The sequence below is a fragment of the Paralichthys olivaceus genome, chromosome 4 (assembly GCF_024713975.1).
Source record: "Paralichthys olivaceus isolate ysfri-2021 chromosome 4, ASM2471397v2, whole genome shotgun sequence".
NCBI lineage: Eukaryota > Metazoa > Chordata > Actinopteri > Pleuronectiformes > Paralichthyidae > Paralichthys > Paralichthys olivaceus.
In genome coordinates, this window is record NC_091096.1 from 20,158,827 (window position 1) to 20,180,830 (window position 22,004).

Sequence of the window (22,004 nt, forward strand, 5' to 3'; positions counted from 1 at the left end):
GTTATTATTGTTCTATTGCCCAGCCCTACTTCATAATTTATCAGACAAATAGATTTTTAGAAAACTGCTCTCAGTAATTCATGTATCCTTGATTGACTGTGATATTTGTGTTTACCATGTAAACACAGGTGGTGGACTCCATCTACTGTCCCTTCCCTCCTGTGCTCTCAGTTTCAAGCTGTGGTGCAGTTAGCCTTGCTTCACTCTCTCTCTTAGCCGTCCCTGCCCCGCTCACAGCTGTGCTGAGCTGCTCCTCTGGGGAGCAAAAGAGAGATTGGCAGCCGATGCACTTTCACTGTAACAGGCGTCTATCAGCACACAAGATCCCCGTTCTTGTCGTAATGGGGCCCAAGCCAGTAAGATAGCGATGGAGCTGTTGTGAACAGTTGTGTTGTGTATTTTGTTGCCCCCTACCCTCTCCTCCCCACACGCTCCTCCCCCTCTACCTCTACACACATCTCTTTCTCTCATCCTCCAGACAAATCCTCCCCGGGGATCAGCTTATTCTGCACGCTCACAAGAGGGAGAGGGAGAAAGAAAGATTGAGAAAGGGGTGGGGGGTGGTCTGGAGCCTGATGATGTGATTATGTAAGTGCCAGGCCTCTATGGAAATGAGGAAGTGTGTGACTGAATGAGTCAGAAAAATGTGTTCCGGGAGGGGGCCGTTACACACCAGCTTGATATCAATTTTGCCCTCTCTTTTTCGAAGTACTATTCAGGCCATTGCACAGATAAACATCCACAATCAGTTTCTCTCCTTGACACCCCACGGCACTGTTTAACATGCAGAATCTGTCTCGCTTATTACATAACTGAACTGACTTATCTCTCCCTTGTGAAAACCTCTGTGGTAGTCAGAGGATGGTCTCCATTGTTACGCCACCCCACCAGCACTCTGCGAGACAGAGAAAGGCTCCATGTTCTCTGGCACATGGAAAAACCACACACTAGGCCATTGTGGGCCTGGACCAGCAATTATGGTTGTGTTTTCCCTCTTCTCTTAAGAAGCCACTTCCATTTTGACACTGGCAGCAAAGTCGCTGACATTCTGGCATCTGCCTCAAGGGCACACTGGAGAAAACTCTTCTCTTAGAAAGAACAGAGAGCCATTTACAAGTGGGCTAATAAAATTTCCCACATCTAAGGAGCGGGTGCAGTTCACATTCGGAAGCTATCATTTGACTACACACTAAGAGCCTGCTTTGTTGGTGCACTCCAGCTTGTTGCTGGATATTTCCCTGAATGTACAAATAGGGCTGGGCAATATGGGCAAAAATTATATCAAGATAAAAATGTTCATGTCAGTGAATTATCAAAAATAAATCTTACAGTTGTATTTCTTTAAAGTTAATAAACAACATTTGCTCCTGAATGAAGGCTGTGGTTTTAAACTCCATGAGCATTGAATGACAGACACTTGACAGTGTTTCCCACAGATTTAATTTGGTCTGCACCACATACCGAATATCTATTGACATTGCGGTGTCAACATGGGTGATATACGTAAAACAAAAGATGGCAAAAAATGCGTCAAATGGAGTTTCATGCAACGCATTCTCGTCTGTGTGTCAGTTTTCTTTCAATGAATAATTGTCAGAACAAGAGAATAAGAAGGGAATACAGAGAAAACACTTTGACGGAGTGACGCGGCCCCGTCAAATCTCACTCCCCCTCCTCCTACAAAATTCTACTGTGGAAACTTCTGGCGATCGCTTTGTCCCAAGTAGGATTCATCTCTATGAGCTGTTGATTATGTGAAGCTTATTTATGATCCCAGAACCCGAGGGAAGTAACAGCTTTCACATTCACACACACACACACTGCACTGCGTAGGCCTCTCTCCTTCTCTCAGCCGGTGTCTCTAACACGTTACAGTTTAAAAGTTTATTTGTTTGTCACTACAATATCAACACTGATCATTACATAATAATCGATACTTTAATTATTGAGTTAAATCTTTCATCAGAGCAGCACATTCATCTGCTGTCAGGCCCTCTCTCTTGTCTGTCTGATAAATTTAGTAAATGTATGTAGAGCTGGAGGAGATTGTGTCGCTCTATTTGATTTGACATAGTGCACAGCGCACATGTCAGATATACTAGAGAGGATGAATATTACTGACAGAGCCGCTAAAAACTGGAAAGTGGAGCTGACTGCATGGTCAATTAAAAGGTTTTGGACCAGAGCATGAGTGATTGCGCAGAAAAATTTGGTTCATTAGAAAACTATGGCAGGGATAATACAAATATGGTGTGCCACCATAGTCAGAAAACACTGCTTAACAAATATTTTACACATCTGCGACAGATCAGTTATGTTTCACCTCCTCACTGTGCTTGCACAATGCATATATATGACTTTTGTTGTCATAATCAAAATTATATTACAATACTTTTTTTTAAATATTGTTTAATTGCTTAGTCCTATGTAGGAATGAGTTTAATGATTGTGATGGAAATGTACAGAGTATGGTTTATACTAGCATCACACAAGCAGATCATTACCAGATCAAGTTGCACTAGGTGCTTCCCTCTCTTCCAGTGTAATTGTTGGCATTCCCTGCCATCTACATCAGCTCTAATTTTAGGCTGTATGGGGAGTGTCACAGCTTTCATTTTTTACACCTTTGAGCTTTGTGTGTGTGGCCTTTGACCACCGAGCATTGCCTGCAAAGCCCCACACAAGAGCAGCTCTTCCATATGCTCTGATATTTAAAACTATTAGATGGTAGTGTTACAGTGAGTCATTTTTTCCAGTTTTCTTGCTTCCCTTTCTTTCCACTTTCCTCGATTCAATAACCCATTACATGTGCCCAATTTGCAGAAAAATAGTCTTCAGTGATTACTTTATGATGATGATGATATTTTGAGCCAAAGCAAGCCAGCTGGCGTTGGTGTGTAGCCTTTAACACAACAGTAAAGATTTAAATCAGCATGAACTCAGGCTCTAGCAGTCATTTTGTGCAAATGTGTCTTTGTGTGGTTCAATGTGTCTTATATAAATAGGATTTGAATTGAACACAGTGTTCGCACAAAACCAGCACCAAGGCTCATCTCTTCCTCAGAAGATCAGTATTGTCTAAATGTTGCTGATGTCTTCACACCTCATATTATTTAACCTGGGGTATCAGTTTGATTTGAAACATTAAACCTTATTGATTCTTTTTATGTCCATCTATTTGATTGATTTTCTCATTCTGTTTGATCCACATTTCACTTGAGTATTTGTACTGCTACTGAGGTCTCATCCAAATTTTAAGATCACATCAAATTTCCAAACTTCACACAGTCTTTATTTTTCATTAGGTTTTCATTTGGACCAGTCTCTGCATCCAACAGTATCAGATGTTGCTCAATTTTCATCAATATCAGCTGGAATTCATTTACCTTAGCCTCAGTTATACCCTATTTCTACTTTGCTTTTAGATGAATAGTATGTATAGTATATACAATATAGCCCTTCTAACATATAGCCTTGCTAACAGTTGTGCGCTAACAAGCCTACAGTTAGCTTGTTAACATGTATGGCTATTGGAAGAATTTCTGGGACCAATGGCAATACAGATATTGGGGAGTGAAAACAATGTGTGTGTGTATATACATGTAGTTTCTGGTTTTAAAAAATTGGCTGATGATTCTGAAAATGTCAATTTTATTTTACAGGTTAATCATAGATGTGGTTATTAATAAAAATAATAGAAATAAAACACAAATTCAATTAAGAAATAAAATAATATGACAGATGTAAACAAAAATGCACTTTTCTGTTTTTATATCGGTACACAGGAAAAGGTGCAGATAGCTATTTCTCTGTAAAAGGTTCATTCTACCCTTTTCTGTATTGACCAACTGATAATCATCATAACCATATAAATAACTGCAGTAGCTTTGTCTGCTTTTCTCTTATCTGAGACATTTGTATTTTTTCTGTTGCAGAGGACAAGAACAGCATATCCGCTATGAACACATATACCTGCCAGATCCCAGCACCCAGTCAGAGTTGGAGTATGCGGAAATCAAAAGGCCTCGTCTAGACATGGGACCAGAGTCTCTGATGAGACCCTCATCCCACCGGCAACAAATGCCTATGGGAGGGGCAGAGGACATGGCAAAGGTCAGTAGAATATTTTAACAGTTTGAGATATATTCGTTCAAGAGGGTCAACAATAAAACGACAAATAATCAGTACTGGACTTGGTCAGAAACAAATGCCTGGTCTGTCATGCAACAAAATGCTAACTATAAAGTAAGATAATTGATTTATTCAGATGTATTTTGATAAACATAGATGTCTATCAAGATGATTATCATAATAATTTTAAATAAATATTAAAATCCCAGTAATGCACTAGTATTTTATAAGTCCCTCAAGGGTCTTACACATGCATATGAAGATTTAGAATGATTATGATTCAAGTGGATTCTTCTTCTCAAAAATGCTGTATTCTCAACATCCTGTGTTTTTCTTTTTTGGATGAGTCCCACTCGGCTCCCTCAGAGTCACAGAGGATGTTATTAAAGATCCTGCACCAGAAGTCATAAAGGAGATTCTGTAAATAGGAGCTGGTGCTCTGTTAGCAGCAGTGGGAAGACTAAGGGACTTGTGAAACAGCAATTTATAAATAATGGAGCTGACCTAGATTTCAAAAGACAGAGGAAGAAAGTGTGTGAACTGCACAGCAAAACGACTTGCAGTGTAGATCTGCTGATGGGGAGGTGTTCCTGACATTGCACAGAGTGTTTTAGACTGCCAGGGGAGGCAGGCAGCCCAAGAGTGGTAAATAGATACACCAATAACAGAGGTTACAGGAAAAAACACTAACTTCTAAGTTAGCAGGCCAATTTTCAGGAATGCCAGTAATTCCCCTCAGAGCAGCGAGGACTGTAGTAAACCCATTATATAAGTCATGTCAGATGCAATCACTGCATAGAACAAGTGCACCCAATGACAGAGGGGGAGATGCAGCAGAAAAAGAGGCAAAGGGCGAGTGTAGAGAGGCACAGATAAAGGGAGAAAAAGACAGGGAGGGACAAAGAGCAAGAGGAGAAGAGTGAGTAGGCTAGTAGTATTAGAGAAAGCTGAGGCTTGCATCATGACTCACATGGACAGTGAGTCAGAGGAGGACAAAGCAACATTTCGCTACTGTACGCCCTAGTACACCAGTCATAGTTAAAAAAGCAAATGAGAAGAACAGACTTAAAGTGGACTCACAAAATTGCAATGCATTCCATATTTGCCATGTATGGTTCAAAGAGTGAGAAGTGCTGTTGTACTTGAGATATTTATGATAGTGAAGAAATCTACAAGTGACAAACTACAGCAAAACAGTAATGCTGGTCAAATGCGTTACAGCCTCTCTGAAAGAGTAAATTAGCGACTTAGCTGATGCTCTTTTTAAATCAGGTGGACTGATATGCAGTCACTGTCAATATTAGGTTGTCACAGATATTTTGGTACCAATATGTAACAAGTATCAGTAAATTGCAGAACATAAAAACCTAATTATGTTTGAGCTATTCAAATCAGTGTTGTTATTGCAGTGATTTTACCAATGAAAAGTACTGAGAATTTAATTTTTACAGTGGTATAATGTCCCGCTCTGCAGGCCACCACTCCTAAACTCTAATTTTACAGATGTTCAAAATTCCTTGAATAAAAAATGAGAACAGAAAAACTATTGAAAGGTGAAAGTCTTAAAGTAAGGGTTAATTGACTTTGTTTTTCAGCGCTGTCACCTGAGTCACGATTGATCAGACCCAATCAGGAAGCTGATGTGGATTGCTGCTTTATTGTTTCCAATTTCCTGCTTACCCAGACTAAAACAGAACCCCAGAATTTTCTAACTAAAACAGGAGCAACAGAAGCATTACAAAAGTGTTGCAGGCTCAAAAACTCTAATAGTGTGCATGTCTGGTGTAAGCTTAAAAAAGGATGTGTTATAAAAAACAAATGTATGTAACCACGATAGAAGTGGCAGTTGTCCACATTCAGGGGAGCGTTGGCATAGGAACAATGTACAAACAGAGTAGTGGCAACGTAAGTCTGAAAATGTTGCTGATGACATTTCAAGTTTACAGCAAGGATGCCCACACAACTTACTCCTTACTTTTCATTTAGGCTTGAATGTCAACTTTGTTTGGACGTTAGAACCTTTTACTCCATATTGCATTTTTTATTTGCTCTTGTTTAGTTTCCCTTTTTATAATGATATTCAACTGTGAGATCTAAGGAACTCTTACTTCAGTCATAGTTTCAGTTGCTTAGTGCACCTGCTGCAGTGAACTCTTATGTCCAAGCCAGCGCGACTATTGTGTTCAGGATTTAAATAACAGGATGTTTTTATTCCCATGTTGTCTAGAACACAAACATTTAAGACTACGTGAGTGAATCTCACATGCTGGTGCTCAGTAAACAGAACAAACACAGACACATTACAACCCCCAAAATAAATAACTCGATGCATGCACAGCCAGAGACACCATGCAGTGGAATGTTTCTAAATGTGACCAGGGTTATCGAGGTCATATAAGCTATAAGCTGTGCCCGACCAAGGGATTAACTGTTGGCCTGTGACCTTTTTGCCCGATGTCACTGGTGTAGTTGCTGATAATTTGCTGCTGCACTGTTAACACGAACAGAGGGCGGTACAGGGCACAGGACCAGGTGACTTGAGAGTTTTGTACCAAAAACATCTTGCACAGTTATGCACACACCTAACTGTCCTTGACTTCACAGCAGAATAGAGTGGCAGTTTAATCAAAAATATTTCAGATATGTAATTACAAACGTGCAACTACAGCCACTAGGCAAAAATAAAAGGAGTTAAATGTTTACATTTCTCAAGATTATTCTGTGAATCTCTCTTATGTGACAGTAATAACCACAAACATGTTATGTAATAATATTATCATGAATTAATTCCCTGAGAGACATTTCTGGCATACTGACCTGTAACAGAGGTCAAGAAGAGTGGTGTGTTTGACAAGCTCATGCCATTCAATAACCCTGTGTCTCTCTTTTTCCTTTTTTTATGTGTGTTGATTTTTATTTGACTAATGGCTTTGGCAGCATTGTGGTTCTTCATCTATGACAGCCCTCAAACATCCTCTGGCATTGACCTTTTCCAATCACTGCAGGTCTGCAGGGATGTAATGCAGCCTGCCTAGTCCAGATTACCCCATTTACATAACCCTCATTTCAGACCTTTAAAAATAACACAAAACAAACCACAAGCTGGATCACAGATGTAGTTATTTATGGAGGATGTAATTGTAGAATCATGGTCGCATACAGAACATACATAAAACAGGAACATACAAACTGAAACAGCAACTGGGCCTTCTCCTACCATTTATGTGTTTTGCTGTTAACTAAAGTGCTGCATGTAATGATAACAATTTCCAGTCTTACTTTGCACATGAATGGATCACTGAGAATCGCCTTAAAGCGTGAAGGCATTTTATGTATTGCGCTTTCTTAGCCAGCACATTTGAATGTGTATATGAACCAGAACACTGTGTGTGGGAGACAGCAGGTGGCTAAATTCAAAATCATTTTCATGTGTGGAGAACAGAAATAAAGTTGGAAAGACAAAGTCTTGAATGGGATTTGATTGCAGACGATCATGCAGGTGACCTCTCCTTTCCATAGCTAACTACAGACCATACTTTGTTGTTGATGACCAGTCTGGTCTGAAGAAACCCAGTGTTTGGGGAGCTTCTAATACATCAATAAACAACATAATGGACTAGTTTAATCTCAAAGCAGGCAACCTTTAACCACATGAGGCCCTCTGAAGCACAGAAATCTTCCAAGATATGAATTAAAGGACATTGATTTGAAATGAAATTAATAACATGGTTTATTTATACATTTAGATCCTAAACATTTAGCCGATTGGATCAACAGGTAAGCAATCTCGGAGCCCATCGGCTACTGTCTTATGACCAATAAGCCTCTCATTATTAGTAGTATTTTGGACCTTCTGGTGTAGACAGCGGATATTTAGGATAAAACCGTCTTCCATTCATCGCACACTGTTTTCAGTCCGATGACTCCACATGGTGTTTTAGGTCCAGACAACATTTTGGCTATTCTCTATGAACAGCTATCTGCATATGAATGCAGGTAAATTAAATAACTGATGTGTTTCACCCTTTTTGCTCTCCACATGGACTGTTTACCTGTGGGCAATCAAAGTCTGTTCTGATGTGAGCGATCAAACTAGAAATGAAAACCAGAAGGCTGCAGATGCCATATTATTGTGCCTCGCCTACAGATACTGCATAATCACATACTTGGCTAGGGTGAAAGTGTTTGGCGACTGATTTTGTAATTTTTACAGTCTACAGAATCTGACTGAAAAGAGAACTTTACTTTCTGATCTAATGAAGTAAACTAAAACATCAGATCTATGTGGACTACTAAGGAGAAAGTATTGTTCCTCAAGTTATAAATTAAATAAACTTGACATTACGTCACGTTCTCCACAGTTATTTTTGTTTGAGGTTTGACTGGGCTCCTCTGCAGTTGTTTTCTGGCACCTGCCTGGAAAATTCCTGCTGAATGACAGAGAGAACACCAACTTAGGAGTACTGTACTTGAAAGATCAGTGGTTGAGTGAATCACGTCTCTCTTCTCTTTCATTAGTACAGCTGCTCATTTGATTAGCCACACCGTGTACTGTTTGACTGACACCAATTTCATTTTCCTACCAGAAGGCATGGCTAATAAGCACCTGCTGAATATGATCAACACACATTTGACGCCACCCTTCATATTTTGCCTCTACACCCTGAGAATATTTCACATTTCAAAAAAAAGTTTCCAAAGCAGACCTATCTGCCAGTGTTCTGGTGCATAATCTTAGCGACAGGAGGCTGTGACCTCATATTCATTAGTGTGGTCTAGTGACACTGAGACACGAGCTTTCATTACCCAGAGGACTTAATTACTGGTGTGTGTTACCTTCCCAAATGGATACACAGACTATGTTTGGATGATTTCATACAGAGTCATTTTCAGTCCTTGCATTTAGAGGAAGACAGGTGAGAGAAGAAATGGAAGTGTGTCAATCCAAACATTATATAGACTTGTCCTACCATGTTACCATTTCTTTCAGAAATATACATCTGTCCTATCCCTTTGATTTAATTAGACTAAATGTATTGTGTTTGACTTTTTTTAAATAATAAAATTGAAAAATACTGTGGACGATAATATAATATCATATTTTAACATCAAAACATGTAACATTTTCTCTGTTACTCATCCGTAGGAGCGTGGAAGTGCCATGGGGAAACTGGAACCTATCTCCCCTGTGAGCCCAGTCCACATGGACCCTGACTTGGATCTTGTGCCGGCTCGCTTCTCTAAGGAGGAGCTCATCCAGAATATGGATCGCGTGGACAGGGAGATCACTATGGTGGAGCAGCAGATCAGCAAGCTGCGCAAGAAACAGGTCAGTACAGCTCTGAATCTGATCATAGCTTTGAGATTATAATGGCTTATTTTGTGTTTAGAGATAGCAGACTGAAATTTGCCTACTCAGTTTAGCACTTAGATTTTTGTTGAGGAATCTCATCCAGTTCTGCCATGAACACCTTTTGAGTAATCATGGTGGGTATTCAGTATGGATTTTGAGGCTGTCCTAGTGATAGATGTCCAACATAAAAGAAATGTGGCGATATCTTTTGGTCTTGTGTTGCACTGTGAGAGGTTGAAAGACTTGTGACTAAAGATAGCTTGTGAAAACATTCTTGGGTCGTCAGTAATTTAGGGTAGCCATCTCACAATATGACTGTTGCTATGACCTACGTCTATTAACCAACCCATAGGAATGCGTGAGATGCTGCATTAATTAACAAGTCACTGGAGCCTACCTTGTATACAGAATTGAGCCTACAAAGAGTCAGGTGTTCACATCATATAGTCTACATGCATCAACCTGATGTTATACCTGTTTATTATTACCATGTTGCAAATTGAGGTTTGAATAAAGTTATGATTGCTAATATGTCCCAAATTGTAGCCCCTTTGTTATATTGTTACAGCACAACTGCAACACTTGATGGATGTTTTAGAGGGGACATTTGGACCACAGATATTTTTTGAAACTACATTATGTAATAAAAATTTGCCTAAAACCTGAAAAATAATGAGCCATGAAATCCAAGACTATCTTTTCATTCTTCCTTCACCTTATCAGAAGAATGTGACAAAAATTAGTTTTGCAGTGGATGTAGAATGTAAAACAACTTCTTGGAAGGCACTTGGCATGCAGTTGAGTGTGACCCACCCTTTTTGAAGTGTTTGTAGGGGAGCTTCAGGCACTTAGTTATTTTTAAGTTAGAAGTTATTTTTGCACAACCCATAGGACAAGATGATAGGTGACAGTGTGATGTAATCCATGTGCATTCTGCACATATTTTTAGCAGGGAGGCAGACATGACTAAAACCACTACCAGTTAACCAAGTAGTTATTCTTCATGCCTATGGACGTACTGGTCAGTGCTGGCATCCTTATAATTTTTTTTTATAGTCGCAGCTTTTCACTTCTTTGAAATGTTCATGTGCAGTGTTCCAGTGTCCCTTGCCAAGCTACAGTTGGCATTGGTGCAGTAAAGTCTTGAAACCAAATTTGCCATTTAAATCACTGCATTCAAGCTTGAAGCTGTTTGTTGCTCACTGTACCACCATTCTGTACACACACTCCTCCAGGCAGCTTCATTCCCTCTTTTTTCTCCTCTTCTCTGCAGCTTTTTATTTAGGAGAAAAGTAGGTTAAAAATATATAAGGCTATAAATAACAGCTTCCCCAGGGGAGGAGGAGGATTATGATGGAGTTTTTTTTTCACTGCTAAACCACTCATATCCCTGCCACACTGTCTCCTTGTTGGCAGCCTGCCATGTTTACTGGAGAAACTGTTTGGTTGAGCTCACTCACGCAGGCCCCTCCTGTACCATGGATGCCATTACACCATTCATTACACTTAATTATAACGTGTAGCATTAGGGTAATGTATTGATAACAGATGCATGTATTGTTTTTTTATTTATTTATGGTCTCATCAAAGTCTTTTATCTAATTGATGGGACTATTTTACTGCACTATTAAAACCGCAGCAGCTTAGGGTAACACTGGTTTCACAGACTGACAGGGCTACCTCACAGCCCAGAATCTTGCTGATTATAATAAGCTTTAACATTGTTGTAGGAGATATGTGCTTAAAATTATGATTAAGCATAAGCTCAATTAGTTTGACTCGAGTTAGAATAACTTGCTTTCCCAAGATAACCTGAAGAAGCTACAGCTAATAAAGTAGCAGAGAGCAACATTACACCTGCTGCAATAGATGGGTGTTGAATAAAAGTAAGAAGCCTGCTACCTGAATGTCTTTTACATTGCTTTTTATTAATAGAAAAAAAATATTTTGTTATTATTCTGGGTGTTCCTTTTGCCAAATTGCAAAAGGAACCAAAAAAAGATCAGATGCCATCCTTGGGGTTGCAACCGCTGAATGCTTGAGATGATGCTCAGCTACTTCCACCAATGAATCAAGTGTTTTTTATAGATATTATTTCACAGTCCCACTCAGTTCAAGCATTAAAACATCTGTAGTAATTAAGTTGCGTGGTAAAACTTATTTAAAGAGTTGTGGCAGAGTTGGTGAATGGACGGGGGGTTAGGGCTTAGGTTACCGCCAGCCTGTATCATGTCAGCCAAGCTCAGGATGGCTGGTTTATTTTATTTTACTCTGTGGTGGGTTTGGAAAGGGAAGGGGGGTCTCTATGGGAATGTCTGTGTTTCCCTCACCAGATGCTTATCCAGGCCTATCACGGCACATAATGATCCATCTTGCTGTGCTCTCATGTGGAGCCTCTGGAGGCTTTCTTTTCCCCCTCTGAAGCCCCTGACTGGAGATGAGGAGGAGAGGGCAGGAGAGAGTGGGGAGTGGGCTGACTTAACTGTAGATCAGCAAAACACACACCAATGACACTAGGCCTCTCGACAACTAGTTAGACATGGATACTTCTGTGTCCAGCGTACAGCCTGCATAACACAAAGACTGTATTTTCGGACAAATCATAGTGTTAGAGATTACTGTAAATTTGCACTGTCAGCTTGAGTTATTAAGTTAATTTTTTATATAGTTTTGTACCATTTGTCAAACTTTATAAAATGGATAGTGATTAAAATGCATTTGCTTAAAGTGGTTACACTATATGTACATTTTCCCTATTGCTACATGGCTGACATTAGAACTAACTGTTGTTAATTTAACAATTTAGCTAAAATATTTTGTGTTCACCATCAAACTTCATTCCTTTGCAATATAAGAGATGTCTCTAGCAATGGAAAGCAACCCTTTATTGCCTCTTTTCACTTATTTAATCAGCTAACCTCAGTGCGACTGGCCTGTCATGTCACATTCTCTTTCTGGTTAATTGTAGCAACTACTCTGCCGTTAAGAAGTAGCACTGCTCACACAGCATATTATAACTTATTGTCCTGTAAAGAAAAAATAAGATAGAGTCTGATTTGGGAGCTCTTTTTAAATTACATGCTTGTCGAGCCTTTTCTCAAAATGATTGCCTTTTAATTTTGCTATTCATTAAATAATGACTAAAATAATGTGTTGTTAACCAAAATGATAAATTGTTTTAAATATCAAGGGCCCTTTTGTTCATTCATATTCAGATGTAATTCAGAAATGATTCAAATCATATCAGTGTCCTTGTCAACGGTTAACTGAATAGTTAGCCTTCGTCAGTGTCTTTTATGTGTGTGGCTGCACTTTTTAATCTGGAGATATTTGTATTCTTTCTGTATTAAATTTTTAGCATCTGTCGTGTATTAGAAGCCTCATCAACACATCCACTCGCTCACGGTGAATCCTGCAGAGAATCTAATGACTTCTTTACAACTGTATGTGTTGAAGGTGCTACTCTCTGAGTCATGTTATAAAATTCTATGTATAAATAATTTATCTGTTAAAATACTTCTTGTCTCATTTTCATGGCCAGTATCACAGGTGGAAAGAAGTTGCTACTTCCACATGCTGCTTATTGACATAGTTAGGTGTGGGAGGATTAATGATGCTGGCGAGTCCATTTATGGCTTCTCATTATGTGGATAGACAGTGTGGTCAGACAGCCGTAACTCTCCTCTGCTTCTTGCTTGTATTTACACTTGGCTTCTTCTAAAACGTCTTCGATCTGACAAAGATGTAAAAGGTGTGTAAATGTAAGTGTGCCATTGGAGCCAAACTGCCATTCTTTCCATTAGGGCTTGGCGATATGACTTCAAATCAATATCGTGATTATTTCAAACATTTATCTCAATTAGGATCAGTGAACGATTATTTATCATTGACCTGAAACATGAGGCGCATTACTCTGCGCTGGTCAACAAGTGATTCTTCTCCTCTGCTCTTCATTAGTCACTCACATGTAGAACTGATGTTTATATAAACCTACTGAATTCATATGTATTTCATAATTTCCTGCAACTTCAGTGTTAAACCATAAAAAACTTCAAATTCAAGATTCTTTTATATATAACGACGAGTTTATTTATTGCTAGGTAACAAATAAAGGCTACATTTACACAGTCTATACTGCAATTCTACGTTGACTTATCTCCCCCCACATAGAAATTAATTTTGATCTCTGCTTTGCTGTTGTCTCTGCAAAGGAGCCCTTGTTGACGGTCATTGGGGCCGAAGCGCTATTGTTGGTCTTCGATCTGCTCAGTTCCTTGGTTGTCAATGTTGATTTTGCATGAAGTCCGCTTGCCTCGGACTTAGCAATACCCAGCGCCGGCGTTGTGGTGCCCCCCTAGCCAATCGCGTTGGCCTGCAGCTTCTGACGTTTTTCGGGTTATTCAACGACAGTGCTTGCAGATGAAGAAGCCACAAAAAACATTGCAATACTCCTCTGATTAGCAGACTTTGTGTACCGCTTGCGCTTGGTCATGGTTTGGATGTGAACAGACAGCAAAAATTGTTTTGAAGAATGTCCGCATGACGTCCAATATTCCACCAATAACAACGCTCTTTGTTACAGCGTTAGAGGAAAATCGATCAATCCAATACGAGTCTCGCATTGTGGTAGTATGACAAAATGTAGAGAATCCACGAGCAACACCCTACTTTTGAAAATCAGTATGATGCCGTAAGATCACGGAATAATAATTCCATTCCATTGTTTGGGGGGAGCCCTGGTACTGTTCAGCTTCTTCACGACAGTTAGATCAGCTTGAAAGGATGACTGAAGGACAGATAAGCACTGAATTAACTGTTAATGATTGGCAGTTAAACATAATAGCTGATAGGTCTCAATCCTGCCACTTTGTCTTTTATCTCCTTATAACTTTCTTTGGCATCCCCCTAAAATCTTACCTCATTACTCATTAGCAGTAGAGGATGCTTGAAGAAACTAAATTAGGACAAAAATAACACCAAACACATTTTGTGAGTTGAACAAACTGTCACTGGCCTTGAGTAGTCTGGTACGACCACAGGCTGTATTCAGATTTGGCTGTGAACATTCAATAACTTCTCTCTTACCCGCCTCTCTCACTTATCCCCCTTTGTTCCTCTCCTCTTCTTCCCTTCTCACCATGTGCAATTTGCCTGGCTGCAGAGTTTTTGATACAAAAATTATAATATAGTTGGTTGTTCATCCCTCTTGTTACAGCTTTTCTATTCCAGACAGCATCATACTCACTTTTGGCAAGACTGCATCCCATATTATTGCTACATCCTCTTGCTCTCTTCAGTAATTAAAAGAAACTCTGATAACAGTGGTACTTCCATCATGAGTTTCCCAGGCAACCCCACAGAGGTTGACTTACATTTCAGGACAAAGCCACACAGAGGCTCTCCAAACACAAATGCATATTGATTCCTGAATGAATTATTTGAGGTTATTTAAAACAGTTCTTTTGGCCTGGCCACCCAACAGGTCTTTACAATTGTTGGGGAAACACTGCGGCATTCTTAAGTCTAAACGTCATGTTTGATTAGAAGCCAGGATGACTCGTAAGTTAGAGGAACTCTGCTGTTTTCCAGTAATTGTCTGGTGTTTATGTTCCCGCATTTCCCTCTCTAAATGTGTCTCCCTCTCTGTCTCTCTCTCTCTTAATTTTCTCCCTCTCATTGGATGTTCCAGCCACACAGCAGGCATTGGCTTTGTTTACAGACTGCTGTGGTAACTCTTTGATTAACTAGGCACTGGGGAGTTAATAGCTATTACAGCTAATAGGACATTTAGTCTTGTCTCTGCTGGAGAGATGGGGGAGGGAAGATTGCTTTAACTCTTAAATCTCATAACAGGAACTGGTGAGCCACAGGTCTTCCTGGTAGATCTGAGCCCTTTAAGTATTCACCGTCATACATGTTTCTCTGTGTGTATGTGTATTACAGCAACAGCTGGAGGAGGAGGCTGCAAAGCCTCATGAGCCAGAGCGGCCCATCTCACCGCCACCCAGTGAGGCCAAGCACCGCAGCCTGGTGCAGATCATCTACGATGAGAACAGGGTCAGTATACCACATACACATGTACCCCAATGACCCACCTCTTAAGTCATAACAACCTTGCATTTGAGTATGGTTTCACTTTTGCAGTGTATTCATTGCCACGAGTGAATGGAAGAGTGATAGGGCGGGATACTTCCCCCTGTGGTTCAGTGCTGTTTCACTAAACTGAAGAAAGATAATATAAATTAAACAAAGACTCTTGTCTAGAATATTGTTGTCTGTGCGGCATGCTTATTCAGTTCTCAGAAAATGGCCACCAGCGAGTGTTGGAAATGACCTTGCACCTGCAAAGTAAACTAGATTACCCAACAGGTGCAGCTTTTGAACAAACCACAAAGTCCTGAATTATCTGAGTAGAGCCCCATGTTGTCTTCGTCTTTCATAATGTTTCATAAACAACATCGTCAAAGTATGGACGTATGTAATATAGCAGCATTCTTTCTTGAAGAGAAAAGCAGGGCAGCTGAGCGGTCATATGATATATAGGAAATTTGAAGGAGGATTTAGGTCACAGCTATCATTACATGCAGCAGCTCTCTGCAGAGGATCACCCTTTCAATGAGGGGATTCTCAGTGCTCTCAGTCCCCCTAGTGGTGAAATGCCATCTCCTCTTTTATTGGAATTGGCATTTAAAGTAGGGAACTCCTCTCACATTGCATCACAGCCCAGATTAAACCTCTTTCAACAAACCCCCTATGGGGAACCAGGAGTAAAGTTAAAACTTACAGTTCAGACGAAAGGCACTCTTTTCTGATACATTCAAGGGAAATGGTTTTTCATAGAAAGGCAAAGCAGTGTAGAGAAAATACACCACAAATAGAGAACCTAGTTTAAGACCCATGCAAGCCTGCTTAAGTGTCGGTGAACAAGAGATTAATCCTTCACAGTTCTAGGAATGGTGTTGTGACACACTGCTCTAACCTGCATAGATAGCCTCAGATAACCAGTGAAAAACCCTAGATGACCTTTTAAAGGGAACACCACAGCATAGGGTGTGTACTTCAGGACTTTCTCCCAAACTGTCATCAATCACAGTTAAACCAGAGCATTTCTGTACAACAGCAGGACTCAGCAGATTGCACAAGACTCAACTGTGAAAGGCTTGAATTTTAAGAATGACTCATGACTTACTACACAATGTAGCCTGACCTCTGTTACACTTTCCACCTCCCTCTGACTGGCAGTCTCCCCATTTAAAGGTTCAGTGTGTAGGATTTAGGGACATCTAGTGGTGAAGTTGAATGTTGCAGCTGAAAACCTCTCACCTTACCCTCCCCTTTCAAGCATGAAGGACAACCTAAATGGTAGTCTTCAGTTGTCATAAAAAACTCAAAAGGTGTTTAGTTTGTCCAGTCTGGGCTACTGTAAAAATCAGCCTCCATAAAAACAAAGTTTGTACTCATTTGCATTCTTAAATCACATAAGCTTGCTTTGTTCATGACATCCGAAAATATCAAAAAGACCATTTAGATACAGTATATTACAAGTGCGACTAACGTCAAGGGTGAACTTTATTTTTTCTTTTTCATTTTATTTTGACAAAAACACATTTAGACTTTGCAAACAGCAATAAAGTATGTTCTGGCTACATGATAGGCACCTGACTATGATGACTCCAGCTTCAGTTTGCCTTTTTGAGCTGATGTCAAAGTGGTGTCACCTCAGTGTCACCCGCTCTCTCAGATGGGGTTACGGCCACATTTCTACTGACAGCCCATGGTCAAACCCTGGGGATGGCTTAACCAAGTTCACTCTTTTCATATTTGGGACAAAGCAGTCATGGACATGAACACAAGAAAAGACAGGCCTGACTGAAACTGCATTATCATAATTCTGTTGAACTATGCAAAATCCTCATGTCTAATCCTAATATGACCTTGTAGCACTCTCCCTCCGTCTCCCTCCCTCTCTTGTTGTTTGCTTCAGTCTGTTTTCCTGTTTTTCTCTCCTGTGTTCTCATCATGGGAGGTACAAAAGGTTTTTAGTGCTGTGATTTAAGCCACATAAGTATCCACAGTGTGAATAGTTATTCTTATAGATTTATTCCAGGTTTTTGAATGTCTTTGTTTATTTTAAGGGATCATGTGATCTACTGGGGGAAATGCCTTGTTGACGGCAGTCTGCATGTACAGCAGTACAGCTGCTAAGCTTATAATGCCACTGCCACAGTAGCAGTCCTTTGTGCGACCACAGGGAGGGGGCATGATTGAAGTAATGGAGCGGGCCTCTCTACTCGGTCTTGTGATCTGTATGTGATGTGTGTGTTAGCCAAGAGAGAGCAGTTCTCTTTGTGTAATTAACCACAATTTTAGAGAACAGGTTATATTGAATCTCATCCATCCATTCCTCCCACTTGCTATATTTGTCATTTCTAGGATCTAATGTTAAGCCATTTCCCAAAAGTTTTGAGGTCAGTTTCTTGCAGTTTTTTCTCTCAAATAAACATGGCCAGGAAATAAAGACAAATCCTTGAGCCTCCGTACTACCAGAGGATAATGTGCTGCTTTTAATAACTTCTGCTCATTTACTGCTATCGAAGGCAACACTCTGCAGCCTGTTACACCCACTCACGGTGAGGAAGCAACAGGGATGAGTTTATTGTATTAACATAATTGCATTGTGTTACTGTATTTGCATTTTAATCGTACATAGAGCAGTGGTATGCTGTGACTTTTACACATAAGTAAGCAGAGCTGAAACTGAACATCCTGTTGTCATAGCTATATTTGACAGCAGTTGTTTATGGGGGATCAGCCATGGCACATGACAGCAGAGTGTGGGAAGTTGTCATATTGACAAACAGCCAACATATATTTCACTGCTAGTCAGAGCTATACTCTTTGCTTCTACCTTTCGACACATTCACTTTATCTCTTTCTCACCCATTCGCTGCCGAACAACTTTCACACTGACTATCTACTACATATGTACCAAGAATGGCAATTAGTAGAGCACATACCACCACCAAGTCCCAGCAGTCCCCTTAAATTAAATCAAGCTGTACCAAATTGCACACACTCATAGGTGAGATTTGTCCCAAGTTTTGTCTTCCTAGTTCCCCACAAGAAAACGGAAAATGTAAATTTAATTGGCAATTTTAGAAAGTGGGGGGCAAAATCCTGGATTCCAAAATTCTTAAAGCTACTGTAGATCTAAATCACTATATAATTACCGTTTACTTGCTCCTGCTCCACTTTCGAAGAAAAGAATGTCTAACAAATTTTCTTATGCACGTCACATCTGCAAATGTGTATAGCAAAGTGTGCAATATTGCAACTGATCTCAGTACATTGGAAGCACATCCAGGTTTGTGGACAGAATGCACAGAAGTCTAAATTATGCCTGACATGGCTGAAAGTGAACCTAGCTTTCCAGAGACAGAAGCCTGCTGCTACAACAAGTGCAGTAAAAGAGGAATGCAAACAGGCACTATCCAAGATCCTTTATGCTGTTTTGAGATCAGATGTAAGAAGAGATATCACTTCCACTTCTGTATCATCTAATTGATGTTTATTTTTAGCTTTAACGGGTCAAGTATTGTTTGCCCTCATGGCACACCACTGATAGAGAGTATGTGCAAGTGTAAATCATCAGCTCTTCATTTGCCTTAAGACTTAGAGGAAATGCACAGGGCTATTTTACTTCTGTTATTGGCTTCCCTCACAGGTGACTAAGTTCAAAGCCTTGGTCGAGTTGTTTGCGTGAGCTCCTCTGGGGTTTTTCATCCATGACTGTTAGCGTGAGTACGGAGTAAACTTAGGAGTAGATCCCAAACACCTCCTGCAATGCCTCTACAGTGAAGGCAGAGTGAAAGGGACAAGCGAAGCAGCATGGTGGGTGGTGAAAAGTAAAGGTTGACACGCACATACACACTGGCAGGCTCTCTGTTATCAGCTCTGAAGTTTCTCCCACATCTTCCCCTTCCATCCACCCCACTCTCTCCCTGTGCTTCCATTCTCTCTGCATATATGTCAGTCCTGACAGTCTCAATGCATGGTCACTGAAGAAAATGAAGTAGATGGATAGCGACAGAGCATGTGGTTTGTCACCATAAGTGGGGTGTGTTTGATCGATGAAGGGTGATAGTGTTCCGAGTGGAATGAGGAGAAGAGTGGCGCAATAAATATAAATGTATGGAGGAGCAGAGCGGCACAGAGATCAGCCAGAGACATCGATGGGAGTTTTCTGCTGCCCATCTTCATGCCCCATCACCTCTCCATTCTTGCTTTATGGTCCTTGCCAGGAAGTTTTGTTTTAAGAGGCTGGTTGGTAGGTAGTGAGCTGGAGGTGAGATCTTTCTCTGCCTTTCATCAGATGTCTCTTATGAGATAAGCACCAAAGCCCTTTAGCCCCCCCCCCTTCCTTCCCATGTTTTTTTGCTCTTTCTCTCCCACTCATTTTCTATTCCACTCTCACTTGCTTTCCTGCCTGCGCTCTCTCTCTCTACCTCTCTGCACAGGGGAGGTGAGTAATCTTTTTTTTTTCCGGGAGAGGAGAGAGGGCGCTGTAGCCCAGCTAGAGTTAAAAGCTCTAATAATAGTTAGTGCATCCATCTCTCTGTCTATCCATCCATCCATCCATCCATTCAGCGAGCGGTCTGTCCGTGAGTCTGTCCAGCGAGAAGCGATGTAGCTTCTGTGATCCAGTGAGCGTGCTCACTTTGTTGCCGAGGTGATGGCAGAGGTGCAGGCAGCTGGCTAATGCTCTACTTCTGTTTGTGTTCCCTCACCAGAAAAAGGCAGAAGAAGCTCACAGGATACTGGAAGGATTGGGACCCAGGGTAGAACTGGTGAGTGGAGACTTTATCTTTGTGTTCTATTCTGTATCTTTTTCTCACTCTCACATCTTTGCTTTATTGACATGCGTAAATAAAAAAATAAAGATTTTGTTAAGGGTCAGGTTTGAGGAATGAAGGATGTAGGGAGAGACAAGGAAGGGGTCTGAATCATCTGATGTGCTCTGTAAAAGAATGAAGTTAAAATATTTGATCTATGTACTCATGATCTCAGTTAAGCAATATTTAACATATGTCACACATTAAATGTTGTAGATATCAGTATATAATGTTTTCCAACCCACTAAAAATAGAAACAACATCGTTTTACTTCACTACATTTTTAGAACATTTGCGCAGCCTTAAATTAAAAGCATGCCTTTAGCTGCAATTATATATTTTAAATATTTGTTTTGTCATAAATGTACTCATGCATACTGTATCTGTCTGTGATATGCTCAGACACACATATACACTCACTGAGTAAATTTGATGAGTTCTGTACTTTTCAACAAATTACTTTTACATGCTACAAGATGCTACACTTAGCAGATTCTGTTCTGTTCTGCAGTGATTCATTTTGAGCTAGATCAAGTTATTTGACTTCACTCTTGTTATTTGATGACCATTTCTACAAACATTTAACTCCTTCAGGTCGAGTTTATCATGGTCAAAGGGACATTGGGGGGACATCTAAGTAAAATCTGTCATATGACCTTCATGTATATTTGTGTTTGCAATCATTAACACAACTGATTCTGTGATCTTTTTGTTTCTTGTCCTGTTCCAGCCTCTGTACAATCAACCTTCTGACACCAAGCAGTACCATGAGAACATCAAAATGTGAGCCTGTCACCAAATGCTTCTACAAAATGTTTTATATACACTCCTATATACCTCTAAGACATTACAACATCTAAGACACTAATATACTTTGATTGCTGTGGTCAGAAGAATTTAAAAACCTATTAAAGTGTGGGAGGTTGGTTTATAAATTTAATAAAGTTGAGCCTATCTTTAGAAAACTGGTCCTATGTATATAATATAAAAGTATCAAAATGCTTAATCCAAAAAGAAATGCACATAGCCTTTTCTCAGAAACTTTGCCTCAAGCAAACCATCAGGTAATTGTCAAAATTGACATGATGCTCAAGTCACTTCTGCAGTGACTTGAGCATTTCCTTTTGCATAGTTATAACAAACTACAGTAGTAGGCGTAAGTCTGTTACCTATGATTGTGCGACCATGCGCCACTCAGAAAATAGTCAATCAGAAAAGATACACTTGCTACAGCTCCAGAGAAAAGAGTGAGAAAACCATATTGACATGATCTTTGTATATATTTTAATTTTTTCTCTATAAACTTACTTCTACCATTACAAAGTAGAGACGGAGGCGATTAAAATTACCATTCAGTTATCTGCATTGAGGGCATCTTTATCAATACGGCTCATCATAATCTTTTAAGTACCATTAATCACTAAGGCACATCAAAGAGCTGTACAAGGGTTATAATGGTGCATCTCAACCAATGGCACAGTGGTTTGGGCACAGTGGCATACCACAAGATGTGTCTGACCTCGTAGCCACACACGGCTCTGTCTTCACTCCTTTTGATCCCTTCACTGTTTGATCAGTATGATTGCCTCAAAGCAATTAACTGAAAACTCTCCCCTCTTTGTGTGTGT

General features: G+C 40.1%; 1 protein-coding gene across 9 annotated transcripts in view; it reads left to right on the top strand.

Moving 5' to 3' along the window:
* ncor2 (nuclear receptor corepressor 2) overlaps window positions 1-22,004 on the top strand; it is an 86,499-nt gene that overhangs the window by 21,683 nt on the left and 42,812 nt on the right. For all 9 annotated transcript variants that reach the window (XM_069524145.1, XM_020093835.2, XM_069524147.1 and 6 more), the window contains exons 4-8: window positions 3,936-4,113; window positions 9,278-9,460; window positions 15,428-15,541; window positions 20,275-20,331; window positions 21,107-21,159. In XM_069524145.1, the coding sequence (XP_069380246.1) occupies window positions 3,936-4,113; window positions 9,278-9,460; window positions 15,428-15,541; window positions 20,275-20,331; window positions 21,107-21,159 (585 nt within the window). The remainder of the gene's footprint in view (window positions 1-3,935; window positions 4,114-9,277; window positions 9,461-15,427; window positions 15,542-20,274; window positions 20,332-21,106; window positions 21,160-22,004) is intronic.